Source organism: Pseudopipra pipra, chromosome 8 (assembly GCF_036250125.1).
Source record: "Pseudopipra pipra isolate bDixPip1 chromosome 8, bDixPip1.hap1, whole genome shotgun sequence".
Classification (NCBI taxonomy): Eukaryota; Metazoa; Chordata; class Aves; order Passeriformes; family Pipridae; genus Pseudopipra; species Pseudopipra pipra.
In genome coordinates, this window is record NC_087556.1 from 576,631 (window position 1) to 602,695 (window position 26,065).

The 26,065-nt window shown below is 51.0% G+C and overlaps 2 protein-coding genes, 1 long non-coding RNA gene and 1 other non-coding gene across 4 annotated transcripts; 3 read left to right on the forward strand and 1 right to left on the reverse strand.

The window, feature by feature from the left end:
- Positions 1 to 120: 120 nt before the first annotated feature.
- CWF19L1 (CWF19 like cell cycle control factor 1) lies at positions 121 to 10,556 on the forward strand. The gene is made up of 14 exons (XM_064662118.1): positions 121 to 236; positions 350 to 434; positions 624 to 702; positions 1,203 to 1,304; positions 3,410 to 3,624; positions 4,567 to 4,685; positions 4,824 to 4,908; positions 5,790 to 5,918; positions 6,782 to 6,893; positions 7,641 to 7,720; positions 8,575 to 8,784; positions 9,173 to 9,292; positions 10,160 to 10,257; positions 10,412 to 10,556. The coding sequence occupies exons 1-14, from the start codon at positions 217 to 219 to the stop codon at positions 10,554 to 10,556; spliced, it is 1,599 nt and encodes a 532-aa protein (XP_064518188.1). The 5' UTR covers positions 121 to 216.
- On the forward strand, positions 8,867 to 9,006 carry LOC135418479 (small nucleolar RNA SNORA12). Its single transcript, XR_010432473.1, has one exon. It is a non-coding gene; the product is annotated as a small nucleolar RNA SNORA12 (small nucleolar RNA).
- Positions 10,557 to 10,638: 82 nt separating the features above from the next.
- CHUK (component of inhibitor of nuclear factor kappa B kinase complex) lies at positions 10,639 to 26,023 on the forward strand. Its single transcript, XM_064662106.1, has 21 exons — positions 10,639 to 10,788; positions 10,858 to 10,952; positions 12,426 to 12,540; positions 13,545 to 13,614; positions 14,858 to 14,946; positions 15,220 to 15,309; positions 15,714 to 15,838; positions 16,106 to 16,213; positions 16,706 to 16,841; positions 17,571 to 17,765; positions 18,117 to 18,219; positions 19,076 to 19,199; positions 19,655 to 19,806; positions 20,655 to 20,716; positions 21,265 to 21,374; positions 22,771 to 22,820; positions 22,941 to 23,037; positions 23,464 to 23,611; positions 23,982 to 24,121; positions 24,859 to 24,955; positions 25,704 to 26,023. Exons 1-21 carry the CDS (start codon positions 10,639 to 10,641, stop codon positions 25,728 to 25,730), a joined length of 2,283 nt encoding a protein of 760 aa, XP_064518176.1. The 3' UTR covers positions 25,731 to 26,023.
- On the reverse strand, positions 16,083 to 19,105 carry LOC135417728 (uncharacterized). The gene is made up of 2 exons (XR_010432184.1): positions 18,970 to 19,105; positions 16,083 to 17,003 (listed from the first exon to the last, which is right to left on the reverse strand). It is a non-coding gene; the product is annotated as an uncharacterized LOC135417728 (long non-coding RNA).
- Positions 26,024 to 26,065: the final 42 nt, after the last annotated feature.

The following is a 26,065-nucleotide window of genomic DNA, read 5'->3' on the forward strand; positions in this document are numbered from 1 at the left end:
CAGCCGAGGGTCCCTGGGGACAGGCTGGGCTCGCCCGCGCTTCCCTGCGGACACCGGGATTTACCATTTCCCGGTGATTCCCGCTGGTTTTGCCGGGATTTGGTCGGCGCCCAGGCGGGACGCGGCGGAGCGCTTTGGGCGGCGCACCGGGAGGCGGCGGAACCTTGAGGGGGAGCACCCGGAAGTGGCGGGAGGTTCCGGTCGGGCATCTCCGCGATGGCGGCGCCGCTGCGCGTGTAGGTGAAGGGGACGGGACGAGACGGGACGGGACGGGACGGGACGGGACGGGACGGGACGGGGGTGGCCGCGGGGGAGGAGGCCGCTGAAGCTGACGCGCGGTGTCCCGCAGGCTGGCGTGTGGCGACGTGGAGGGGCGGCTGGAGACCATCTTCGGGCGGGTCCGCGCCATCCAGGCCAAAAGCGGCCGCTTCGACGTAAGGCCCGGGGGGCTGGCGAGACGCGGGGGGTCCCGGGGGGTTCCCATTCCCGGGGGGTTCCCGTTGCCTTGCCGGGATGGCGGGGCTGGGACAGTCGCAGCCGCAGTGTTGTGACAGTACAGCGAAGCGTTGTGTGCGTTCTGTCTGCGCTCCAACGGCAAAGGTTGCCTTTCCCGGTGTTTTCAGATGCTCCTGTGTGTCGGGAATTTCTTCGGCTCTTCCTCAGAGGCGGAATGGGCCGAGTACCGCACGGGGGCCAAGAAAGGTAAGGAGGGAGGGTGGTGCCCCTCGGGATGCTGGCACTGCTTCCCAGCCCGCTGTGGAGTGCAGGAGCAGCGGTTGGGGGGTGTCAGATCAGTCAGGGAGACCCCACCCAGCAGGGACAGAGGGGTTCGTTTGGAACCAAAACTCCTTTGTGTGGATTTCACTGCCTCTGTGCTCCGCTGTTTGTCAGCATGGCCTAGGGAATGTCCCTGATTTTAGGGCTGTGGATCATTTTGGAGCTAATCTTACATAGGCAGGGGAGGCAGTTGTAGTTAGAGCAGAGGTTGTGCTCTGCCTGCAGCTGTGGGAACTCCAGGTCTGGGGACTTGTTCTGCAGGAAGGTTCCTTGTCCTGCACTCGGTGCTCCTTAGCACTGCAAGGGTGAGGTGGGGGGTCTGGCTGGACAGGCTTTCCTGCTGTGATTCCTGGGAAGTGTGGACTGGGCCTCTGCTGGGGCACTGGAAGTAAAGCTGACTGACTGCAGGAGGTTTTCTCCCTCAGCTCCAATCCCAACCTACGTGCTGGGTGCCAACAACCAGGACACCCTGAGCTATTTTCCGGACGTCAGTGGCTGTGAGCTGGCTGAGAACATCACTTACCTGGGTAAGGCTGCAGGGGCTTTGGGATCAGGGAGCTGCATTTGCCTCCTGGGGCTTTCACAAGTGTTTTCTGATCTTCCCATTCAATATCTTCATTTTTCTGGAAGTTTCAAGGTGGCATTTTTTTCCTGTGGTTCAGACTGGAGTTGAACTCAATACAATCTGTGTAAAATGTGAAAGAAAACCTTGCTTATTTTGGGGTTTTTTTTGTTCCTCTAACACTGCACTTGCCAACCAAAAGGAACAGTGGTTAAAAGAGCCTGTTCTTTGAAGGCATCTTCTTCCCTCTCTCTGTGTGGGGAAGGTTTTGTCCTTGAATATGATTTTGCTGTGTTACCTCTGCTACTGCAGTACAGCCACAAGTGTCAACTGAAGGTAATGAAACTGTACCAAAGCTAAAAGGAAAAACCACTGACCAACAATCTAACAAGCAGTTGGACCTGCATTGGCTTTTTTCACTCAGCCTTCATATCAAGCTTTTGGGTGGATTTTTGGGGAAGCAAGATAAGAGGGAGCAGAGAGAAGACAGAGGGTTGTCTGAACAGATGTTTCAGGGAGCGGAGGGAAGATGGGGATTGTCTGAGCAGCTCTTTCAGGGAGTAAAGAACGTGGAGGTTGTCTGAGCAGCTCTGTTGTCGTCAGGGTTGGGTTTGAGCTAAACAGTGACTTTGTTCTGGGCAGAGAAGAGCTGCCTGTGAGGGCAGTGTCAGTGTGTCAGGAGTGCTGGGCCTGGCCCTGTGCCCCTGGATCAGTGGGTGGCTGTGTCCCTGGATCAGTGGGTGCCCGTGTCCCTGGATCAGTGGGTGGCTGTGTCCCTGGATCAGTGGGTGCTGTGTCCCTGGATCAGTGGGTGGCTGTGTCCCTGGATCAGTGGGTGCCCATTCCCCTGGATCAGTGGGTGCTGTGTCCCTGGATCAGTGGGTGGCTGTGTCCCTGGCTCAGCGGGTGCCGTGCCCCTGGCTCAGCGGGTGCCCATGTCCCTGGCTCAGTGGGTGCCCGTGTCCCTGGCTCAGTGGGTGGCTGTGTCCCTGGCTCAGTGGGTGCCCATGTCCCTGGCTCAGTGGGTGCTGTGCCCCTGGCTCAGTGGGTGCCCGTGTCCCTGGCTCAGTGGGTGGCTGTGTCCCTGGCTCAGTGGGTGCTGTGTCCCTGGCTCAGTGGGTGCCCATGTCCCTGGCTCAGTGGGTGCCCATGTCCCTGGCTCAGCGGGTGCCGTGCCCCTGGCTCAGTGGGTGTTGTGTCCCTGGCTCAGTGGGTGCCCATGTCCCTGGCTCAGTGGGTGGCTGTGTCCCTGGCTCAGTGGGTGCCCATTCCCCTGGATCAGTGGGTGGCTGTGTCCCTGGATCAGTGGGTGGCTGTGTCCCTGGATCAGTGGGTGCCGTGTCCCTGGATCAGTGGGTGCTGTGTCCCTGGATCAGTGGGTGGCTGTGTCCCTGGCTCAGTGGGTGCCTGTTCCCCTGGCTCAGCGGGTGCCGTGTCCCTGGCTCAGTGGGTGCTGTGTCCCTGGATCAGTGGGTGCCCATTCCCCTGGATCAGTGGGTGCTGTGTCCCTGGATCAGTGGGTGCCTGTTCCCCTGGCTCAGCGGGTGCCGTGCCCCTGGCTCAGTGGGTGTTGTGTCCCTGGATCAGTGGGTGCCCATTCCCCTGGCTCAGTGGGTGCTGTGTCCCTGGATCAGTGGGTGCTGTGTCCCTGGATCAGTGGGTGGCTGTGTCCCTGGCTCAGCGGGTGCCGTGCCCCTGGCTCAGTGGGTGCTGTGCCCCTGGATCAGTGGGTGCCCATGTCCCTGGCTCAGTGGGTGCCCATGTCCCTGGCTCAGCGGGTGCCGTGCCCCTGGCTCAGTGGGTGTTGTGTCCCTGGCTCAGTGGGTGCCCATTCCCCTGGATCAGTGGGTGGCTGTGTCCCTGGCTCAGCGGGTGCCTGTTCCCCTGGCTCAGTGGGTGCCTGTTCCCCTGGATCAGCGGGTGCCTGTTCCCCTGGCTCAGCGGGTGCCGTGTCCCTGGCTCAGTGGGTGCTGTGTCCCTGGATCAGTGGGTGCCCATTCCCCTGGCTCAGTGGGTGCTGTGCCCCTGGCTCAGTGAGTCCCCTGGCTCAGCGGGTGCCGTGTCCCGCAGGCCGGCGGGGCGTGTTCAGCGGCTGCTCGGGGCTGCACATCGCGTACCTGAGCGGCACAGAGGCGCAGGAGCAGCCGGCTCCCGCCCACAGCTTCAGCGCCAAGGACGTGGCAGAGCTCAAAGCATCCCTGTTATCCACCCCAAACTTCAGAGGAGTGGACATCCTGCTGACCTCCCCCTGGCCCAGAGATGTGGGCACCTTTGCCAACAGCGCGGTAAGTGGAGCGTTTCCCGGTTTCCGGGTGGATTTGACAAAGGATTCCCTTTTGCTTGCTGTGGCAGTTTGGGCTGTTGGGCCATCTCATGAGTGCATGAGAAAGCTGGGAGTAAAGAAAGGACAGTTTGGTTCTTCAGAAAAGAAGGACTGAAGGGGAGGAGGATTTGTGAAGCTTCATGGGGTTTTATCTGTCCCTGCCTGGAAGATCCAAGTGAGGGGCCTTCACCTGATCACAAGCGTTGCTCTGATTTCAGTTCATTGCAGCTGCTGTCAAATGAAGCTGCTGCTCTCTGAGGAGGAATGCTGTGCTCTAAGCACCTCCAGTACCACTTGACATCAAGTCATTCTTTTTTCCCCCCTTCCAAACTTTTGAAGTGTTCTCGTGTTTATTTCCTCGAGTATCAGTCAGCTGGTCTGGTTGTTCCTACATCTGGACTTTGAGCATGTTGTTTAATTTGTGTCCAGTTTTGTGTTGTTAACGTTCCTTAGCAGAAGGGATTTTCCAGTTGTGAGTTCAGATGATCTCAGACCTTCCTGGAGAGCAAGGCTGCACATGTGGCAAAAGGACATTGTTTGCTCTCTTCTTCAATGTCCAAAAAGATGCTCAGTGTAAAAGCATTAAGAACCTTCCCTGATCTTGGTCTTATCTTATGCATTATCTTGTAAGATGATATATGCATATCTTATAAGATTCCCTTATGCCCTGAGATCCTGACAAACTTGGGTTGATGAAACAAGTGGATGCAAACTGAATACACAGAGTGGAATAAATGAGTAGGCTCTGGTTGGCAATAAAAGATCAAACCCTCTGGGCTTTTGTCCCCCACTTCCAGGGAATGGCAACCACTATACTACACATCCAACATGTAGTTCTGTATAAAACTGTTTCTTTTCACTGCACTCTGACAGGTTTAAATAAAACTTGGCTTGTATTGTGCAGGGAGAAATAGATACCAAGACATGTGGCTCCAAGTTGGTATCAGATCTGGCTGCAAGTCTCAAACCAAGGTACCATTTTGCTGCCCTGGAGAAGGCCTATTACGAAAGACTTCCTTACAGGTTTGTAAGATCTTGTGAAATCTCCTTTGTTTCCTAATAAGAGTTCTGTTTTGAAAGAACACAGGAAGGCTGATGTGCTGTCTGAGTATCTTTTCAATGCTTCATGTACCTGTAGAGCCATGTTTTGCTTCCTTACAGAAATCACACAGTGCTACAGGAGACCCCACAGCACGTGACCAGGTTCATTGCACTTGCTGATGTTGGCAATACAAGCAAGAAAAAGGTACTGAGAGCCTCGAATCTTTCTTCTTTTGTCAAGTACAGTTGTAGGGCAGTAAGCCCAGCTTTGGCCATCTAAAGGACAGCGTCAGACTTAAAAGCTTGGCTGAAGTGGAGGTGTCTGTCTCACTTGAGTAATAGGTACCATTAGCCTGTTATGTCAGAAGGGTGAGGGCTGCAGGCACAAATCACCGAAAATAACTGATTTCTGGGATGGGAAGGGGCTGTTTGGGTTTTTTTTTTAACCTGTTTCTCTTGTCCCCTTATGAAAGTTACCAAATATTGGTGCAAAAGGACAGGTTGGCAGTGGTGAAAAACTTGCAGGGTTCAGAGTTAAGAAATTCTGGCCACAGTGGTGAAGTTCACTCGGCTGCTGTCCTGCAGACAAGGAGTTCTCTGGCGTTCAAAACATACTGGTTTTTTGTCCTTTGGCAGTCCCTCTCTCTCATTCTCATTCCTCTAGTAATTAATGCATTCAGCATAAAAGTAAACTCAAAATTCCTAATAAGCAACACAGAGGAGAAGACTCTCCCATTCCTGAGGCTGAGGGATACTCCAAATGAGTAGTCAGGGAGTAAATTCCCCCAGCATGGTGCGTGCTGCTCGCAGTGAGAACAGAAAAGGTTCTGGACAGAAAGAAGGCCTGGAAACAGGCAAGGATCAGGGTTGTGTCTCCATCAAGTAGGATACACTGGTGCTTTTCAAAGAGATCTTTCCTTAAAGTGAAAGCAGTGCCTTGGGAGTACTCCATAAACTCCTGGTTGCACTGGGTGGGACCCTGGCATGGGGGGGTGTTTTTCCACGCCCTGATGTGGTGAGTTGTGCTGGTATGTGATCCCTTCAGAGGTGCAGTGCTAGCCCCTGAGCCCCCTGTGCTTGTTGCAGTACCTGTATGCCTTCAGCATCGTGCCCATGAGCTCCATGGACCCCGCGGAGCTGGTGAAGCAGCCGCAGGACGTCACGGAAAATCCCTACCGGAAACTGCGCAAGGAGGCTGCCAAGGCCAGGGCAGAGGTACCGCCCCGGGCCCCTCCTCCCGTGTGCTCTGGGAACACTGCTTGGCTTTCCCTTGGGGAGATCTGTGAAAAACTGCAGGGTTCTGTGTGAACTGTTTGCAACACCCCAGCTGTAGGGGTGCGATGATGGGAGGTGGTTGGTGTGCCCCTCCTGAAACCGGCCGTGTCCTGGGCTCGTCCCACAGCGTGGCCAGGGCAGGTAATGCTGCACCTCTGCTCTGCTCTGCTGAGACCCCACCTGCAGTGCTGCCTCCAGCTCTGGGTCCCCCAGCATGATGAGAACGTGGAGCTGCTGGAGCAGGTCCAGAGGAGGCCATGGAGATGCTTCAAGGGCTGGAGCACTCTGCCCTGTAGCCAGGCTGGGAAAGCTGGGGTTGTTCAGCCTGGAGAAGAGAAGGCTCTGGGGAGTGGCCTTTCAGTCTTAAAATGTTCAGCCATCAGAAAGATGGGGACAAGATTTTTTTAGTAGGGCCTGTAGCTACAGGACAGGATGTCAAGTCTGCTGCATTACTTGGGAAGCTCAGTTCATTCTGTTCCAGGATGTTCAGGAGGCATTTCTTCACAGAAAGGGTGGTCAGGCATTGGAAGGGCTGCCCAGGGAGGTGGTAGAGTTCCCATCCCTGGAGGAGTTCAAGGAGCAACTGGATGTGGCATTTAGTGCTCTGGTCTGGTTTACAAGGTGGGGATCAGTCACAGGGTGGACTTGATGATCTCGGAGGGGTTTTCCAACCTTGGTGATTCTGTGATGTTGATGCTTTTCAAAGGTGGTTCACACCTCTGCAGGAAAAATCTTATTCCTGGCTGTACTGTCACCCTCTGGGATGCAGATCTAACGGGCTTTGCTTTTCATTTTCTGTACAGGAAGAACCAGCTCGTCAGTTTTTCTTTGACTTGAACAAGCATCAGGGAAAGAAACGTCCCTCAGATGGGAAACAGGGAGGGGACTCCCAGCCTAAGCAAGCCAAGAAACCCCGTAAGTAGGAGGCTGCGTTTTTCCTGAGCTCTTCCCTCGAGCCTTTGGATCGTGTCCCTCCACCTTCCTCGGGCTGCTGAGCTGGATATGGCAGTTTGCCAGGGAGCTCTGTCACCACACCGGGCACTGGGGGAACGCAGGAGGATGAAGGGACTCTTGTTTCCCAGGGAAAATATGTTTCAATAGGTGAAAGGAGAGTCAAAAGCATAGTTTTAAAGCTCATTGGCCCGTGGTGGTTGTGGTTGAGCTGATGCCATTCACCCTCTGAACCAGACTGGCTTCTGAATGTGACAGTTGGCAGTGTCACAAAGCTCAGCTCAGGTACTGCAATTTGGGTGTGAATCCAGGTGTTTTGATGTGTGAATAGGCCAGAACTGACAAGTGTGTTTGACAGCCTCTGCCCTTGTCTGTACCCAGGCAGTGATTTTACCTCAGTTTGATTTGTTTGTTTTAATTTACTGGTGCTTTCTTATTAGTGAGCTGTAACTACTGAGCTCCTGGAATCAGTGCTCTTTCATTAGTTTAGAGCACTGCATGAGAATGGCAGTCAGCAGGGTGTGACTTCACCTCCTCTCTTGCTGGAATTTCCCAGAGGCACCAGTCTCCTGACCAGACCTGCTTCCAGGAGCTCTGTCCTTCTGACACCTTCAGCACTTGATCACCTGGGAAGGGTGGCTGGAAAACAACAGGTCTTCTGTGTTCTGCCAGATATGCCTCGTGCTAATCCTTGTTTCCTTTCCCAAAAAGCACAGCCCACAGGGCCCTGCTGGTTCTGCCTGGCCAGCCCGGAGGTGGAGAAGCACCTGGTTGTCAGTATTGGCACACACGTAAGTACCCGTGGCAATGTAACATACCAGTCTCCAATTTGGAAAAAAACCCAAACAAACGTTATTTGCAATCGCTCTTGGGTTTGTTTTCAGTTTCTTTGTATCTCCCATACAAAAGACACAAGTATAAACTCTTAGAAGTGAAGCGTGGCCCAGTTTTGTTCTGGCAGCAGAGCTGGATTCTGGTGTCAGAACACCTTTTGCTGTGCCAGCCCTATGTTACCATCTGGCAGAACGTTTCCAGCTGGAGCTCAGTGTAAACTGGGACCTGCTTTGGCAGCAGGATGCACTGTCTGGAGTTGTGCAGGATCTCCCTGGTCCCAGGTTGGTTATATACAGATGAAACAGAAGATACCTTCCAAGTCAACATCTCAAAGTACATCTTGGAGATTAATTCAATCGTTGAATGAATGATTGATTCATGCACTTCACTTAAAGCTATTGCTCCTCTATAGCACACTCCAAACTGCTACAGGGACAGGTTTGTCCACAGGCTTAATTTAAAATTTTAGATGGATTTTCGTGTCAGAGTTAAGAAATTCTGGCCACAGTGGTGAAGTTCACTCAGCTGCTTTCCTGCAGACAAGGAATTCTCTGGTGTTCAAAAGATACTGTTTTTTTGTCCTTTGGCAGTCCCTCTCTCTTATTCATCTAGTAATTAATAAATTCAGCATAAAAAGAAACTCAAATAAAATTGCTAATTACCAATCCCTAATAAGCAACACAGAGGAGAAAACTCTCCTGTTCCTGAGGCTGTGGGATACTTGGAATGAGAAGTCAGAGAGCAGATTCCCCCAGCACGGTGAGCGTGTGCTGCTTGCAGGGAGTAACTGGTGTGTGTTGTTTCACTCTAGTGCTACCTTGCCCTGGCCAAAGGGGGCCTGTCCCCTGACCATGTCCTGATTTTGCCCATTGGGCACTATCAGTCAGTGGTGGACTTGTCCTCAGAGGTGCTGGAAGAAGTGACCAAGTACAAGGCTGCCCTAAAGGAGTTTTTCAGAAGCAAGGGAAAGAGATATGTCCTATTTGAAAGAAACTACAGGAGTCAGCATCTGCAGCTCCAGGTATGGTCTGGGTGTCAGCCTGGGAGGATATAAACTCGCACTGAGTACAAACCTCACGTGAAGTGAGAGTCGTTCAGGGGTTCATTGTGGTGGTTTCTGTGTGTGGCAGATCTGTGAGTGTACCAGAACTGTACCAGAACTACCACAGAGATCAGAAAGGAGAAGGCAGTGCTGAGAACTTGAAGCTTTCAGTTTTCAGCAATTTGTTCAGCTCCTACAGAAAAAAATTCTCATAAGTTTAAGCCTGTAGAGATGGGTGGTCACCTGTCTCGTGTGATGAGGCTGAGCTGTACTGAGGGGCACACCAGCCCCAGTGATGCACTGATGGCTTTCTGCAAGGGCCCTCTTTGCCTTGTCTTCATGTCATGGAAATGCCCTCTCTCTCCAGGTGATTCCTGTCCCACTGGACCTCTGCACTTCTGAAGACATTAAAGAGTCTTTTATCACACAAGCACAGGAACAACAGATTGAATTGTTAGAAATCCCAGAGCACTCGGATATCTCGCAAGTACGAGGCCACATTTCACCTGTTCTTTCCCTCTGTCCTGCTTAGGCTCCTGTTTCCCTCTAGGGTTACTTTGTGGGGTAGGGTTAAGCTGTTGGAGGCAGAGCCTCATAGACTTTATTTGGGGATGTGCCAGATGGATTCTGCTCAGATACGTTGTTTAGCCAAAGATTATTCCAAGCTATGTGTAGGGCTTGCTGGATTCATTCCTTCTGGTGCCAAACACCAACTCTCTTTTCAGCACATCAGGTGGTTTTAGGTTCTGATTTTGACAGGCTGATTTCTCAGCTGAGCAATGGGAGTGTGGCCTCTTCACTGGCTTTTCTTCCTCTAAAACTGTGCTGTGCTAGTCCAGGGTGACCCAGCTGAGGTTAAGAGTGACCAGACATGCCTGGTTCTCTCTAATGGCTGCAGTCACTGCAGAATTAAACCACAAAAAATATTCCAGTAGTGCCCAGGGTGCATCATCCACTGGTGCTCCCAGAGGAAGCGACCCATCCCTATGGAAGGGACTGTTTGAACTCCCACCATCCCTCTCCAGCAGGTCTCTCTGAGGTGCCTGTGAAGAGGTACCTTTTCTCTCTGAAGAGAGGGAAGATAGGACACATCTGCTCTCTTCTTAGAGCCAGTGTCTCTTCCCACCTTTGTGCATGGAATAGGTAGTCAGGCACTGGAAGGGGTTGCCCAGGGAGGTGGTGGAGTCCTCATCCCTGGAGGCATCCAAGGAACGTCTGGATGTGGCACTCAGTGCTCTGGTCTGGGTGACAAAGTGGTGATGGGTCCCAGGTTGGACTGGATGGTCTCAGAGGCCGTTTCCAGCCGAATGGATTCCGTGATTCCCACCGGGTCCCGCCGCGCTGTCCCCCGCAGGTGGCGCAGCCGGGGATGCCGTACTTCTACGTGGAGCTGGACACGGGGGAGAAGCTGTTCCACCGCATCCGCGGGCGGTTCCCGCTGCAGTTCGGCAGGTGGGTGCTGCCCCCGGCCCCGTCCCGGCGGTGACGAGGCCGCGGTGGCGGTGTGCCGTCGGTGTGCCGTCGGTGTGCCGTCGGTGTGCCGTCGGTGTGCCGTGGTGCCCCGCGGGTGACGGGCGGTGCCGTGTGGCTGTGTTCTGTGTTGCAGGGCGGTGCTGGCGAGCGCGGCGGTGCTGGCGCAGCCGGAGCGCGCGGACTGGCGGCAGTGCGCGGCCCCGCGGCCCGAGGAGGAGGGGCAGGCCCGCGCCTTCCGCCGCGACTTCCAGCCCTTCGACTTCTCCCTCCGGGACTGAGGCGGCGCTGCCGGCGGCGGCCCCGCGCGGGCCGGGCGGTGACGCGGCAATAAAGGCGGAGAGCGGGAGCGGCGGCCGGGCCATGGAGCGGGGCGGGCCCCCCGCCGGCCCCGAGCGGGCCCCCGGCGGGGCGGCGCTGCGCGGGCACCCGGCCGGCGCCTGCGGGCCCTGGGAGATGCGCGACCGCCTGGGCACCGGCGGCTTCGGCAACGTGTGCCTGTACCAGCACCAGGTGGGGCCGGGCCGGGCGGCGGGGGGGGCACGGCCGGGCCGGGCCGGCTGACGGCGCTGTGTCCCGCAGGACTCGGGCGACCGCGTGGCCATCAAGTCGTGCCGGCTGGAGCTCAGCGTCAAGAACAAGGACCGCTGGTGCCATGAGATCGACATCATGAAGAAGTGAGTGCGGGCGAGCCGGCACGGCACGGCACGGCCCGGCATGGCACGGCGGCACCGCACCGGCACGGCCGGGAGAGGGCACAGCCCCGGGACAGACAGCCCCGAACCGGCCGGGAGAGGGCACAGCCCCGGGACAGACAGCCCCGAACCGGCAGGGAGAGGGCACAGCCCCGGGACAGACAGCCCCGAACCGGCCGGGAGAGGGCACAGCCCCGGGACAGACAGTCCCGGAACCGGCAGGGAAAGGGGACAGCCGGGGGTCAGCCCGTGAACTGACCGGGAGAGGGGACAAGCAGGGCCTCGGCCCCTGAACCGGCCGGGTAGTGGGACCGTGGTGCGGGGACAGCCAGGGGAACAACAGCCGGGGATCAGCCCCGGGACGGAGCAGGAGAGGGGACAGCTGGTGGTCAGTCCCTGAATGGGCTGGGGAGAGGTGCCCGTACCCTGCGGTACGTTTGTTTTAGCAGCTGGAGGGCCTGGAATTGCTTTTATTCTGTCACGCTCCCGAATGTAAAGAATAAACTCTCCTTATACTTTCTGGTGAGAAGCTCCATCCTCTGTGCTGCCCAATATCCCTCTCCAGCGTGTCACTGAGGTACCTGGGAACCACGGCTGGCCAAGTTGGACCTCACTGAAGTGTTGGGATCTCACAGAATGGTTCCTTTGCCCTGTGAATTCCTCCTTACTTTTGAGAGAGGTCCTGGAGCAGGGAATGCTCTGTCCCACTCCTGGGAGCAGGGATGCTCTGAGCTGCCCTCCCCAAGGCCTGCAGTGCCCCTGCTGTTTAGGGCTTTACTGAGCTCCTGCTGTCACTTTGACACCCTCACCTGCTCCCTGTGTGCCCTGACACGGGGGGAAACCACTTGCAGGGAACCTGAGTTTGTCAGTCAGGGCTTGGTGATCCCTGTTGTGGTTGCTGAAAACAAGCACTGAGCCACACAGCTCCAGCTGCTCCTGTGGGTGTACACAGAAGTAATTTGTCTTCATTCCCATCTGGATATGTCGTTTATTCCCAAGAGCAGCATAAATTAGAGACAGTCAGGAAATAGCTGTTAGAATTCAGTTGGAGAAATTAATTAATCCTTCCCTCTGTAGTGGATTTCACCTGCCCGGTGCAGTGACAAGGATTCCTACAAAACCCCTTTCCCAGGGGGAATCTGGCCCCACATGCAAAAGCAGGCACACATATGTAATGACTTTGCCAGGAATGTGCAAGAATCCAGAACTTAATCCTGGATCCCCATCATCAAAGTCCTGTACCTTGACTTTGAGACATTGTTTGTGCTCATCCCTGGTTTGTGTATTCCCAAGGTATGGATTTTACGCACTTGGATACCGGTGGGTACTAGTCAAAGAGAACACATCTGGGGAACAGAGGCTGTCCCAGGAACATAAACCATGGTTGGATTGCAGTCTTGTCTCACCCTTCCAAGGGAGGGGGCAGAGTTCTCACCCAGCTTTCCGTGTGCTTAGGTTGAACCATCCCAACGTAGTAAAAGCCTGTGAAGTTCCCGAGGAGATGAACTTTCTGGTTAACGACGTTCCCCTCCTGGCCATGGAATATTGCTCGGGGGGTGACCTCCGGAAGGTAACGGCTGCTCTGCTTCCAAGGTGCACCAAACCAGGGGCAGGGACACTGTGTGTGTCACCAGAGCCTTTGCTCTCCAGGGACAGGCGTGAGGAAGTAAATGTGAAGTGGGGGAGAAAGCCACACGTGGGAAACGAGGCTTGTGTTTTAGAAAGCAGAGGGCAGTCCAAGGGGCAGATACTCTTTTATCCTGGTGGAGTGTGTCATTTCCATACCCTGGGTGCTCATACCCAGCGTGTTTGGCTTTGCTGCAGTGTGTCTCCCTCTCTTTGGAATCTGGTCTGGTTTGGATTCACATGTATCCACTGTTACGGTGCTCTCAGCACAGGGAAGGATCCTGTTAGCCCAGGACTGGGACCTCCAGGGCTTCCAAGCCTTTCCTGCTCCTGCTGACTGGGGACTGCCATTCTGCAAATTGGCAACATCCAAAAATAAAGGAACCTTCCAGCAGTTCCCCAGGCAGTGGGTGCATGGCCCAATAGAGTTTATGCTCCCTTTCCACTGCAGCTGGATTTAGGAAGCAGCAGTTTCTACAGGGGGAAAGCAGCAAATCCCTGTCACAATTTGCTTGGAAATTGCCTGACCTACACGCTCAGGAAATTAGCTCTACTTGCAGTGTCTGATCATTTAATTTCTAATGAGCCCTTCTGTGTTGCACAGATGCTGGAACAATTTAGGAAGTAATGGGCTTCATTTCATTGGATCCCTGTAATGTTTTGTTCATTAAAGGAAAAACATAATCTTTTTTTTTTATTTGTGATGTGTTCTTTAAATCTTTCTCTTGTTTGGCATCATTTGTGCTTCACATCACTAGTAATTTCTCATCATGGATGTATCATGAGGGCAGAGGCACCTCAGTCATCTCTAAAAGCCTCAAGTGCAGTCAGAGTCAGAAATTGCTGAAGCTGCTTATTGACAGTTCATTAAGACAGTGATTGGGGGATGGAAAATGTTGTTCTTCTCTGTTGCACTGTGGGTCTAAACATGTTTTTTTTTTATTGCAGCTGCTAAACAAACCAGAAAACTGCTGTGGACTTAAGGAAAGTCAAATCCTTTCTCTGCTTAGCGACATCGGTGTGTAGTCTGATGCCTTTCCTGTGGGGTTTTTTGGGGGTTGTTTTGGGTTTTTTAATGTGTAATGGCATTTTGCTTTTTCAGCTGACTGTGAAAAGGGAACTGCCAAGAACAGGGCGTTAAAACAAATCAGGTTTCTATTTCAGAGGAAGGATTTGGTGTCCCTGGAGTTAACAGAGACCAGAAACTCACACTAGTGATGTGCCTGTGGAATGGGACTGGAGAAGCTGTGGTCAGGTGTAGGTGACCATGACATTAATGTTTTGTTAAGGTCACGGTTTTCTGTTCAAACCTCACTTCTGCTGATGCCAAACCACTTATCACTTGAAGGAATGCAATTTTACAAGGCAAAAAGCACTGACTGATGTGAGAAGTGCCAGAGTTGCCCTGTGGCATCTCTGTGCAGGGTTGGCTTAGCAGGAGGGAAATTCTGTTTGTTCAGGGTGAGGGATGTCTGATACCACGTGGATTTGGGATTCTGCAGTTAGGAAAGGGAGCAGGCAGGGTGAGAGGGGCTCCAGATGACAGCAGTGCTCACAGGGAGCAATTGCATTTGATGCCTTTGTGTGCCTGCTTTAAAGCCATTCCCCAGGGCTGGAGTAATCCGTGAAAACCTTCATGTGACACAAACTTGAGGTGTTCAATCACATACCTCATTTGTCAAGCTGTTGAGCTGTAGCTTGCTTGATGCCATAAGAAAATTAAAGATGTGAGACTTGAAACTGGCCCTCCTTTCCATGGGGAAGTGCCTGGCCTGGCCTCCTGGACACCCTGGGAAGGAGGGGGATTGCCTGATGGAGGGTGATGCCAGGGTTTCTCCAGGAACTAGGCTTTCCAGGAGAGCTCCTTGTTTTCTCATTTCTCTACAGATAATTTGTAGGAACAGAGCTAGTTTTGGGATGAGAAAGCATTTTGGAATACTGACCTGGACTTCTGTCCTTGCAGTGCTCAGAGGGCTTCCAATTGTGTCCCTGAACTAAAGAGCAGCTTTGCTTCCTTCATCCTTGTTCCCCTTCCACCCCCAGAACAGGGTGTGTTTCATCATAAGTTGAATGTCTTTGCTATGTCTTTGCAAAGATGTGAAAATGCAGTGGAGAAGAAATGCAAGTTTGAAGCTGTTAAATGTGTGAGTGGTGGTAAATCTTTGAAGGTTGGGGACTTGCTCCCCAATATTGTATTTTATCAGATGTATCTTTAATCAATGTGGGTTTATTTTCAGTTAAATCAAACACGTGTCTTTCAGGTTCTGGTATCCAGTATTTGCATGAAAACAGAATTATACACAGAGATTTAAAGCCTGAAAATATTGTTCTTCAGGATGAAGGTGGGAAGGTAAGTCAGGTGGCCTCTGTCAGTGGTGTCTCCATTGTAATTTCTGGGAGTTGTCACACTGAACTGGACTGAAAACTCAGCTGTGAATTTGCTGTCAGCTTTAACACTGTCACGTAGTGAAGCCTTGCCACGGACTTTCTCCAGAATTTCCATTCTTTCCTCTTCTTGATTGTATGCTGTGGATTGTATGCTGTCACTGTGCAGATTTTGGGTTGTTTGGTTGTTTTTTTCTTGGCATTTGCTCTTCTGATGAACTGTTAAAACTGTCTGCAGATTGTCCACAAAATAATAGACCTGGGATATGCAAAGGATCTGGATCAAGGAAGTTTATGCACTTCGTTTGTTGGAACATTACAATATTTGGTAAGACTTTTTTTTTTCAGTGTCGCCAGCTCTAGAGCTTGGCCCAGCCAAGCCCTGAAACCTCCAAAAATGGAGATCCTGGGGAGCTGTCCCCAGGGTGTCCTTTCCTCATGGGCATTGTGAACCTCCCAGATGGTTGTCTGGGGCTGTTGCCCCTTGTTGCATCACCTGTGGCTTCCAAGGGGAGTTTGATCCCATCCATCCCTTCCTGTGCCACGACTGGGGGCTGCTCCCACCCCCCAGCCAGACCCAACAAGTCCAGTCCCTCCCATCTCATGGGTTGGCTGCTCCAGGCCCTGACCCACTGGACAGCTGGAGCTGGAGCCACACCTGGACACAGCTTTGCCTCTGCAGAAATGCAAGGAAATACCACGGTCAAAGTGTCTTTTTTTGATCCTTTTTAGGCTCCAGAACTCTTTGAGAATAAATCCTACTCGGTTACTGTTGATTACTGGAGCTTTGGGACGATGGTGTTTGAATGCATTGCAGGATTTAGACCTTTCTTACATAATCTACAGCCATTCACCTGGTAAGACACTTATTCTTGGGGAGGTGCTTATATGTTGTGTGGTAGCCTCTGGTCATGGTAACTCCTTCACAAGCAAAATTTCAATCAAAAAAATACAGTTATAAACCAGTCTGTGTGTCAGAGGCAGAAAACAGGAAACTCAGGTTTCTGTTCCGAGTTTGTTTCCTAAAGCTGTTGGACACTGGCACTTTTTGCTGCTGTCACATTCAACTGCCCCCTGACAAAAGTAACACTGCCAGCATGGCCACAGAGGATTTTGTTTTGCAGGCATGAAAAAATCAAGAAGAAGGACCCGAAGCACATCTTTGCCTCCGAGGAGATGAACGGGGAGGTTCGGTTCAGCACCCACCTGCCGCAGCCCCACAGCCTCTGTGGGTGAGTGTGTCCCTAGCACAGGTGACCACTTTGGTCCTGTAAACTGAGGGCTCTCCCTCCTTCCTCCTAAGCACTGAGGGCTCCTCCATCTTCCTCCTCAGGAGCATTGAAAGCTCCTGGCAAGCTGCTGTTTGCTGTTAAGGAATAGCCCACGTGGCTCTTTTTTTGGTGTTTTGGGCTCTCCTGTGCCCAGTTTGTGAGTTGATGGCAGCTCAGAACTCTGTGTCTGCTTTCTGCCCTTTACCACAAGGCCAGTGAGTAACATCTACCTGATAACTTGATGGTATTGAATCTCATGAACCAAGAACTCGAGGGAGTTTCTCCATGGAAGCAGAGGCTGTATTGGGAAAACTGCTGCAAGTGCAGGGCAGGCCACAAAGATGGGCAGAGCCTGTTGAATAGAGCACTCAAGAAGAGGCCCAGGAAGTTGAGCTGCCTCAGTCTGGTGAAGAGAATATCTGCCTTCCCTTCCTTACAGCCCCTCTGCTTCAGTTTGATTGTAGAACCCATGGAAAATTGGTTGCAACTGATGCTGAATTGGGATCCACAGCAGAGGGGTGGAGGTTCGGATCCCGAGACCGGTCGTCCGAGGTGTTTCCTAATAATGGATCACATCCTGAATTTGAAGGTGAGTGAGGGTTGGTACTGGGTTTAAAGGCCTTCTGAAATCATCCCAGAGGACAGGAAGGGTGTTCAGTGCAGCAAAGCTGTAATCCTGGCTTCATCCAGCTGCAGGGTCACGAGGAATGTTTTTCAGGAAGCGAATGCAAACACAGTCTGTCTGGTACATCTGGAAGGCAAAATATCACCTGCAGTATTAATCTCTAGTTTTACACTTGGAGTAGAAGGATGACCCTCTATTACTGTCTGTCATCTTGGAAAGGGCTCACCAAGATCAAATCAGGGTTTAATATTTACTAGTAGCAGTTTTCCTGAACTTCCCTGTTGGTGCTGTGACTCCAGGTGTACTGATGTACTATAGTAGTAGTACCTGGAGTAGAACAGAGGGGGCATTCACCTGACTTCCCCTTGGAGTCATTACTGGAGCTCTGCTGGAGTAAGACTAGCTGAGGCAAGCATGTGTAGAAGCAGGAGGGTAGTTTTGTCCCTGTTCTTTTGGTGGCTTTTGAAGGCTATTTGATTGTCATTTTCTCTGACATTAGGAGTTACAGGCCTGGGCTTTGAGTTTGTTATTACTCCTGAATTGATGATTGCAGTCATTGAAACTCAAATGATGCTCTAGTTCTGACACGTTCATTGCTATGTGCTCCTTCCCAAAACTGCTACATGCTCCTTCCCAGGCTTCCTTTGGCTCTGATATCCAGGGACTTGTAATCTCCTTGTACTGTTCTTACAGATAGTGCACATCCTAAACATGACCTCTGCCAAGATCGTGTCCTTTCTTTTGCATCCCGAGGAAAGCCTTCATTCCCTTCAGAATCGGATTGAGTTTGAGACTGGGATAAGCACTGGAAATCAGGAGCTGCTGTTGGAAACAGGGATTTGCCTGGACCCTCGGAAACCTGCTTCCCAGTGTGTTATTGATGGCGTGGTAAGAATCATTCTGTTCATCTCATGTCTTTCCCGTTCTCAGGGAATTGACAATCTTAGGGAAGATACATTGCCTGAACCTTCTCCCACAGGAGGTAATTTGCTCTGGAAGTGTAGTAACTCTTAAGGCCTTTTACTGGGTAATGTAAGCAGATTTCTGTAGTTAGATTCTGCCTAAATACTTAAACAACTGTTAGCAAAGTGTCCTTTCTTTCTGTGGGATCAATAAAATCAGTTTTTAAGGCACTTTATAAGAAGAGAGTGCCCACAATGATGTAACCAGGACTCTCTGGGTTAGTAGGAGCTGTTTGGGGTTTCTCTGTTTTATATTTTCTTCTCTTGTTCTCCCCAGAGAGGCTGGGACAGCTACATGGTCTATTTGTTTGATAAAAGCAAAACTGTCTACGATGGCCCCTTTGCTTCTCGGAGTCTGTCTGACTGTGTGAACTACATTGGTGAGTGTGCTGCACAAGTGCTGTTCCTTGTGGGAAATGAAAGAATCCACCTTGGCCTGATGACAGAGCCCTGGCATCTCCAGGGTGTGCTTTTAGACACATATGGAAGGTGCTTCTTTGCTTGCTGCCTCCCTTGCATGTCTCCTGAGATGACAGCAGTCATCTGCAGGACCTAATAAACCCCTCTGAAGGTTTATATATCCCAAATATATCTGTATGAAGGGCCTTGTGTACCTCTATGAAAGAAAAGGTAGTGACAGGGGACAGGAGATGTCTGCTGAGATACTGCATGTAAGGAAATGCCTTGTGACATGCAGTGGCTGTTAAGTAGTTTTATTTTCACTGGTCTGTCTGCACTGGTTTTCCTCATCTCCATTTAGTGTCACTCAGGTTTATTCTGATTGGGTTTTTTTCCTGTGTTCTGGGTTGTTTTAGTCTGGTGAATCTCATTGCATTGTGCTGAATCTTATGACATATTTACTGATATCCCAATGTACTGACAGTTCCCATCTCTCTAGGGGAACACACAAAGTCCTGCATCTTTCCCCCTAAACATCTAGATCAGGAGTCTGGGAGGAAACAAGATTGGAAGGTGTCGGGACAAGTGATTAAATGGAGTGATTAAATTTGCTCAGAGTTTTTGGGACAAAAACCCTCCTGGTGTTTTACTGCCCAGTAGCAGGTTGTCCCACCCCTGAGGAGCTGTGACATGAAAAGCTTATACACACTTAAAAACTGAGCAGAGCTTACCTGGCTTGACCCCTTAGCTCAGGCCCCTGCAGCAGGAATGAGGGGTGCTGTAGGCACTGAAGTCCTTTCCTGGGGTTGTTGTTTGCCTGTGTTTGTCTGTGCTCAGTCCAGGACAGTAAGATCCAGCTGCCGATCCCTCAGCTGCGCAAGGTGTGGGCAGAAGCGGTTCACTACGTGATCGGCCTGAAGGAGGATTACAGCAGGCTCTTCCAGGGCCAGAGAGCTGCCATGTGAGTCCCCACTCATCCACAGCAGTCACTGTGCTGCCAGCACAGACTCTGTTGGCATGGAAATGTGTGTCTCAGGGAGTTCCCTAAAGTTTTACAGCCCTCTGCTGTTCTGTACCTTTACATTATAAAACATTCTCGGGCTGGGAGCTGGTTCCACTCCAGGAGTTTTACTGTGCAGTGCCTGACATTGAGAAAAAAACTGGAATATACTCAGAGACTCACAGAATGAGTTGAGGTTGACTTCTGGAAGTCCTTCAGCCCAGTCCATGCTCAAGCAAGGTCACCTAGAGCTGGTTGCCCAGGACCACATCCAGACAGCTTTTAAGTATCTCCAAGGATGGAGACTCCACAGCCTCTGTGGGCAGCTCGTGCCAGTGCTCAGTCACCCTCACAGCAATGGAGTTTCCTCGGTTTAAGTCCAGCTTAACCTGTGCTGTCCTTGTTTCATGTGTCAGGCTCAGCCTCCTTCGGTACAACGCCAACCTGATCAAAATGAAGAACAACATGGTCTCAGCATCCCAGCAGCTGAAGGCAAAGCTGGAATTCTTTCACCAGAGCATTCGCCTCGACCTGGAGAGATACAGTGACCAGATGGCTTATGGAATATGTGGGTATTGGGGAATACTTGCCTGGAGACTTTCTGATGCTGGAAAGGGTCAGACTGACAATGGTGGGCAGCATTATGGGTGTATTTTAGCTCAAGTGGATGCAGAAGGGTTTGGCAGAAGCAAAGGTAGGAGGATAAAAAACAGACCATTTTTGGAGACCTTCAGTGACAGGCAGGCAGGTGGTCAGCTGTTCCCCACTGAGAACAAGAACATGGGAGCATAAATAGTGCAGGTGATGTGAATGTTTGCTGTTTATTCCCTCAGGGTCTGATTTCTTTGGAGTTGTCACTGGGCAGCAAGTGGAGGGCAGAGCTGCTGCCCGTGCTGACAGTGGAAGGCTCTCTGTGATTGATACCCAGAGGGGCCATTTGTCAGGATGGGAGATGGGCTGGAAAAGCACCAGCTGCAGTTTTAATGTCCCAGAAATGTCTGGATCTTACAAATACTGTTCAGGGGAGAATAGCAAGATTTACATATAGTTTGGATTATATGGCTAAAAACTGCAGCTTGAGCCAAAAATGATGACTGGGCTGAAGGATGACGATGGAAAATGGACAGACTCGGTGAACTGGTTTGGGACAGTCTGTGTTCAATCAAAAGTGGCAGTTGTTGAGCTTAGTGGTGGAGTTTAAAGACTCAGACTCGTTTTAGGGCAGTGATTGCAAACAGTGGAATCCTACCAAAGGGTTAGTGTGTGAGTTAAGGTCGAGCACAGAGTTGCAGCTTTGCTTGGAGATTCAGCATCATTCTCTTTGTGTTCAAATTCAAGGGATACGTGTAAAGTCCAGGTCTTGCTTTATTTTTGTGTCTGTATCCTGTTAAAAATTAGCAACTCTTTTCTCTTAAGCTTCAGAGAAGATGCTCAAAGCCTGGAAGGAAATGGAAGAGAAAGCCTCTCAGTGTGCACAGGTAGGAGCACAGACAGAATGTTCTGGCATTCTGCAAGTAAATATGCAAATTAGTTTTTAATAAGAGTCATCCTTAAGAAAGTTAGAGCAAAACTAGAGTTTTTGCATTGGCTCTCACAGTAATACAGAGCACTGTGATTAATACATAAAAATCCCAGGCACCATTAGGAGGACAATAAATTACATGGCTTATTTCTTGCCTCTAGGTAGGAATAGACTGGGTAGTTCAGGTTCTGGGTTCCATTGCCTGTCTTCTTCTAAGTCAGAAGGCTCTTGGAGCCCTGACTCTGCCTTGCTTATATGATGGAGATGGGGGAATTGGGATTCCCACCTAAATTTTGCCCATTTCTCCTCCACTGTGGTGGACAGAAATTTGGATGTAGGTCATACCATGCACTAAGAACAACCACCTCAACTATTGTAGCAGCTTTTCTTTCTCCTAAACTCTCCAAGGAGGCAGCCCATTATCCAAACAGGTGTTTTGGGGATTTTTATCTACTTGACTGCTCTCCCCCTTCAGTGTGATCTGAAGCTCCATTTTCCCATTAGGCTGAAGATATTGGGTATCTGGATGAGCAGATCATGGCTCTGCACACAGAAATCGTGGAGCTCCAGAAGAGTCCGTATGCCAGGCGCCAGGGAGAGGTCATGGAGAGCCTGTAAGTCCTCTGCTGCTTATTTTTTATGGCACAGAAATGGATTTTCTGGATTTTTAGGGGTTTTTTTTCCCCTGTTGCTGGTTGCCTCAGCGCTTTTGAAATGCAAGGTGCCAGTGCAGAGTAGTGTGTGATTGGTTCGAGATCATTTTGTTACTGGAAGGGAAGGTCCCACCACTTGTGGGACACTTCTCTGTCACTGACCTATGAAACCTCATCTCACAAGAGGCTGTGGCAAAGATATATCTTGATCTCATCTCAGGATTTCCTTTTGCTTTGGAGAGGGGTGACTTTTGTAGTGTGTAGTGAGAAAACCATGAGATCATTGTAAAACCCTGCTAAATATCTTCATTGTATTTTCAAAGCAAGGGTAAATCACTTGTGGGTACTTGACTATTTGGAAAGTTGATTTTTTTTTTTTGTTTAAAGTATTAAAGTAGGAAAGAGCTAAGTGGTTTTACTGATCTTGGGAAGACACAGGAATCAGTTGCTGCTGAGAACACAAGGGGTGATTCTAAAAGAGAGGGTGAACAGCCACTAAATCTGCTGCTAGTAAGAGCTCTTTGGAAGGACTCTGAGTGTTCAACATGCCTGTTCCTGGCATGTTCTCCCCCCTCCCTCTTGGCTAAGTTCCTTTTCATCCACGTGTAGCTGCAGCAGCAGCAGAACTGGTGCCCAGGGGAGGAAGTGGTGAAGGAGAGAAGCCACCCCTTGCAGCAGCAGCCCAACATTCAGAGCAGCTCCAACTAATTGTGAACCTGCCTCCTAAAACATGGCTTTTTAAGCAATTCCACCACTGCAGCCCAGGGTTAGAGCTGGGAAACTGCTGCTTGTTTCTGACAGGCTGTGAGTTAGAACAGTGAGGATTTGTTCAAGGCTGGAAGTTTCAGTGTTTGGCTGCTTTTGAAATATTTGAAAGAAGTGACGTTTATTTAATGGGAAGAAGAGAAACAGTGTCCTCTTGTCTGTGACACAACTGTCTCTTTCCATTTGCAGAATATGACTAAGATTCGAGCAAAGAAATGCAGAACAGGAACAAGAATTTCTCAGGCAGTTGTGCAGTTACAGTTACAAAAATGAAGTTTAATAACTAAGGATACCAGGGAAAGAAAACACAGCTGGGGCATGTGGAAATTTGAAACTGAAAATAACCTCCACCTGGTGTGGTTTTCTGAGAAGAAAATGCCTAATTCAGAGAAAAAAAGAGAGACAGCTTTTAGGGAAGTGTTGGATTCCATCACAGAGAGCATCCCTGTGTCCCAAAAGTCATGCTTCTCCTGTAGGAGAAGGTGGCAGCTCCAAGGTTTGAGGTTCAGAAAGGCATCACTTCATTGCAATGCTTTCTTTCTTGAGTCCCCTGCTTGTTTGACACGTCTGAATCATATTCTTCTTTTTCAAGGGAACAGAGAGCCATAGACTTGTACAAGCAATTGAAAACAAGACCTCCAGGTATGGAAGGAGATGGTTTAAAGACTGTTTCACATTTGTACCCCACGATTAATTTTTCTGACCCCAAAGGCAAAAAATACTGTTTGATTTGACTGATGTGGTGGTTGCTGGCCCTTCCAGATCATGCCTACAGTGACAGCACAGACATGGTGAAGATCATTGTGCAGACAGTCCAGAGCCAAGACCGAGTCCTCAAGGAGCTCTTTGGCCATCTCAGGTACTTTATGCACACAGAAAAACCCAAACAGATGCAACTTGTGCCATTTGTAGCTTTGTAGTAGGAAAGGAGAGTGAAAATCATAGAGGTCAGAGCCCAAAACTCCATCCATGTTTCTCATGCCAGTATTAATTCTGCTTCTCTGTGTTGAGTTTCCACTTTTTCAAAACTTATAACTGATGTTTATAGATAATAGGGCAGGGGATGAGAATGGAATGGCTTGCACTGTTGGGATCCAGGAGTTCACTAAAATGAGTGTTTAGGTTGGCATTGAAATCTTAACTTAAAAAAAGGAATAGTGTAAGAGCTGAGAAGATATCACAGGGATTTGTTCATTGAGTCTTTGGGTATCTTGAATCCCAAGGTGAGGCTTTTGATTTTGCTACAGGAGCAGGGAACTGACTTTGTGTTTGGTTTTCATTCTAGCAAGCTCTTGGGCTGTAAGCAGAAGATCATTGACTTGCTTCCTGAGATTGAAGTGGCTCTAAATAACATCAAGGAAGCTGACAACTCAGTGATGCAGATGCAGGGAAAAAGACAAAGGGAGATATGGCATTTGCTGAAAATTGCTTGTGTAAGTAGCTCTTGGATTGTCTGTTTGCTTTTCCTTCCAGGGCAGAGCCAGGAGACATCAAAGGAAACTGGGAGGAGACCAGAAAGGCAGAACTGCCACACTAGGGTCGATTTTTTTTCCACAGAGAAGGGCAGTGTGAGATGGTAAAAGCAAAAGCTAAAAGGGTGCTTTCCTGCTTAGTTTAGGGTGTTTTAAGACTATACTGCTCATTTTGCATTAGTTACAGAGCCTCTCCAGCTGCAGCCATCTCCCAGTTCCCACACGTTGGAGCTGTGTCTGTGTTACAAACAGTGCTCCCATGTAACCTACGAAAGAGTGAACCCTAAATCCTACCTTTGTCCCTCACAGCCGATGGATTTGTGTCTTCCAGACTCAGAGCTCCTCCCGATCCCTGGTCAGCTCCAGCCTGGAAGGGCCGGCCTCGACTCCCGCAGCCGCGTGGCTCCCGCAGGGCTCCTCAGGGAACGCCCCTCCCCACCCTCTGTCCTCGCTGGCAGCTCCCCAGGAAGGGTAGGAATGCTGGGGAAGGAGAACTGCAGGGAATCAGCCTGGCTGTTGTGTGTGCACACACTCCCCAACCCTCCCTCTGCTGCTCAGGGGCCTGAGGGCACGGCCTCTCCCCTCCACCCGGGGCATCCCGTGGGCTGGGCTTGGGATATGCTGGGAAGGCAGGTTTTGACATCCTCTGAAGGCTGAACTGTCCAGCTCCTGACTGGAGTCACAGTAACTCACCTCTGGCAAGTCCCAGATAAATCAGGCCATGTTTAGTCCTTCTTAAAACTGCTGTGATTTCAAGAAGTCTCAGTTGGAGTGGAGGTCTGAAGTTTGGGTCAGTCCTAAGCAATCCATCTGGTTCAGTATCCAGGTGGGATTGTTATCCTTCCAAAATAAGCTTCAGGAGCTCATATGTTACTAATGCTCTAAAAAAAATCAGGAATTTGGTTGAACTCTTTCCTCAGAAACCACCTCCACTCTCTCTTCCTGAGCAAGTTCCACACACCACTCTCAGCTAAAGCACTGTGCTATTCATCTCCTGAATGTTCTTCTTTTATTTCCTATGTCATGTTGCTCTTCCTTGGGGTTGGATTTGCTTATCCCACCAAGGTATCTCCTACCACTGCAGAGGACTATAAATCAGCTCATTGGGGTTGTTTGGATTTGGGGTTGTGGGTTTTTTCACCTTCTGATGTTACTTTTGGTGGCTGAAATCTTGTCATCTTTTGCTTTTTTTTTTTTTTTCTCTGCAGGGAAAATTTTGCTGATGTGATACAGGAGAATGTGAATTACCTGGAACTCTTCAGCAGCATCCTGCAGGAGGTGAGGCAGGAGCAGAACAGCATGATGGTAAGTCTGGTGGGGAATCGGGAATTTCCCAGGTCCTGGTTTTTAGGAGCCACATCAGGGTGCTCTGGGGATGTGGGGAACTCCTTGAGCAGGAGGAGGGAGCACTTGGTGCTGGTGTCAGCTGTTCTCTGGGACTCTGGGCTGGTAGATCTTGCTCGGAATGCTGGTTGCATTCCCAGCTGGAGAGTCCTGGTTTGTGTCCCAGCACTGGGGTGAGCAGGGTTCACATTTCCAGAGCCCTTTTGGGTGATGAACAAAAACTCTTCTCGTGGCAGAGTTGGGACTTTAGAGAGTACTGAGTACCATGGAACCGTTTGGGTTGGAAGGGACCTTAGAGTCCATCCAGTCCCACCCCCTGCCAGGGGCAGGGACACCTCCCACTAGCCCAGGTCCCGTCCATCCTGGCCTTGGACACTTCCAGGGATCCAGGGGCAGCCACAGCTTCTCTGGGCAACCTGTGCCAGGGCCTCCCCACCTCACAGGGAAGGATTCCTTCCCAGTATCCCATCTAACCCTGCCCTCTGGCAGTGGGAAGCCATTCCCCCTTGTCTTATCACTCCAGGCCCTCATCCCTTTGTGGTGAAGTAACCATTCTTTAGGGCAAGCAGAAAATCCCTGCCAGCCTCCACCATTCTGTGCTTCTGTGATTTAGGGTATGCTGTGCTTTGTTAACTCCTGGGAGCATCAAACAAGACCCACATCCAACAGCTGGATCCTGCACTCAGCTGTTCCCCTGCTTTCCTTGCAGAGTTTTGACTGGAGCTGGCTGAAGTAGCCACAGGAGCCGAGGTGCTGCATCTCCCAAGTGCCTTCTGTGTGGGCCCCGGGCCGTCGGTCACCGTGTGTCCTGTAGCCTTTGCCGAGCTGCTTCCGGAGGTGCCGACACCTCCTGGGCGGGGATTTCACCTCAGTGCCTCACCCACCGGCCGTGCCTGCGGGGGAGCGGCGAGGGCCCGGCCCGCGGAGCGCCCTTTGGGCGGGGGACGCGGGCGGGTGCCGCCGCTGCCGCGTGTCGCATGAATGTATAGCGCGTGTATATGTAATAAACCGTGCGGACGGACGGACAAACAGCCCGAGGCCTGGTCGCTCCCGCGCCGCCATCGCCCTCTC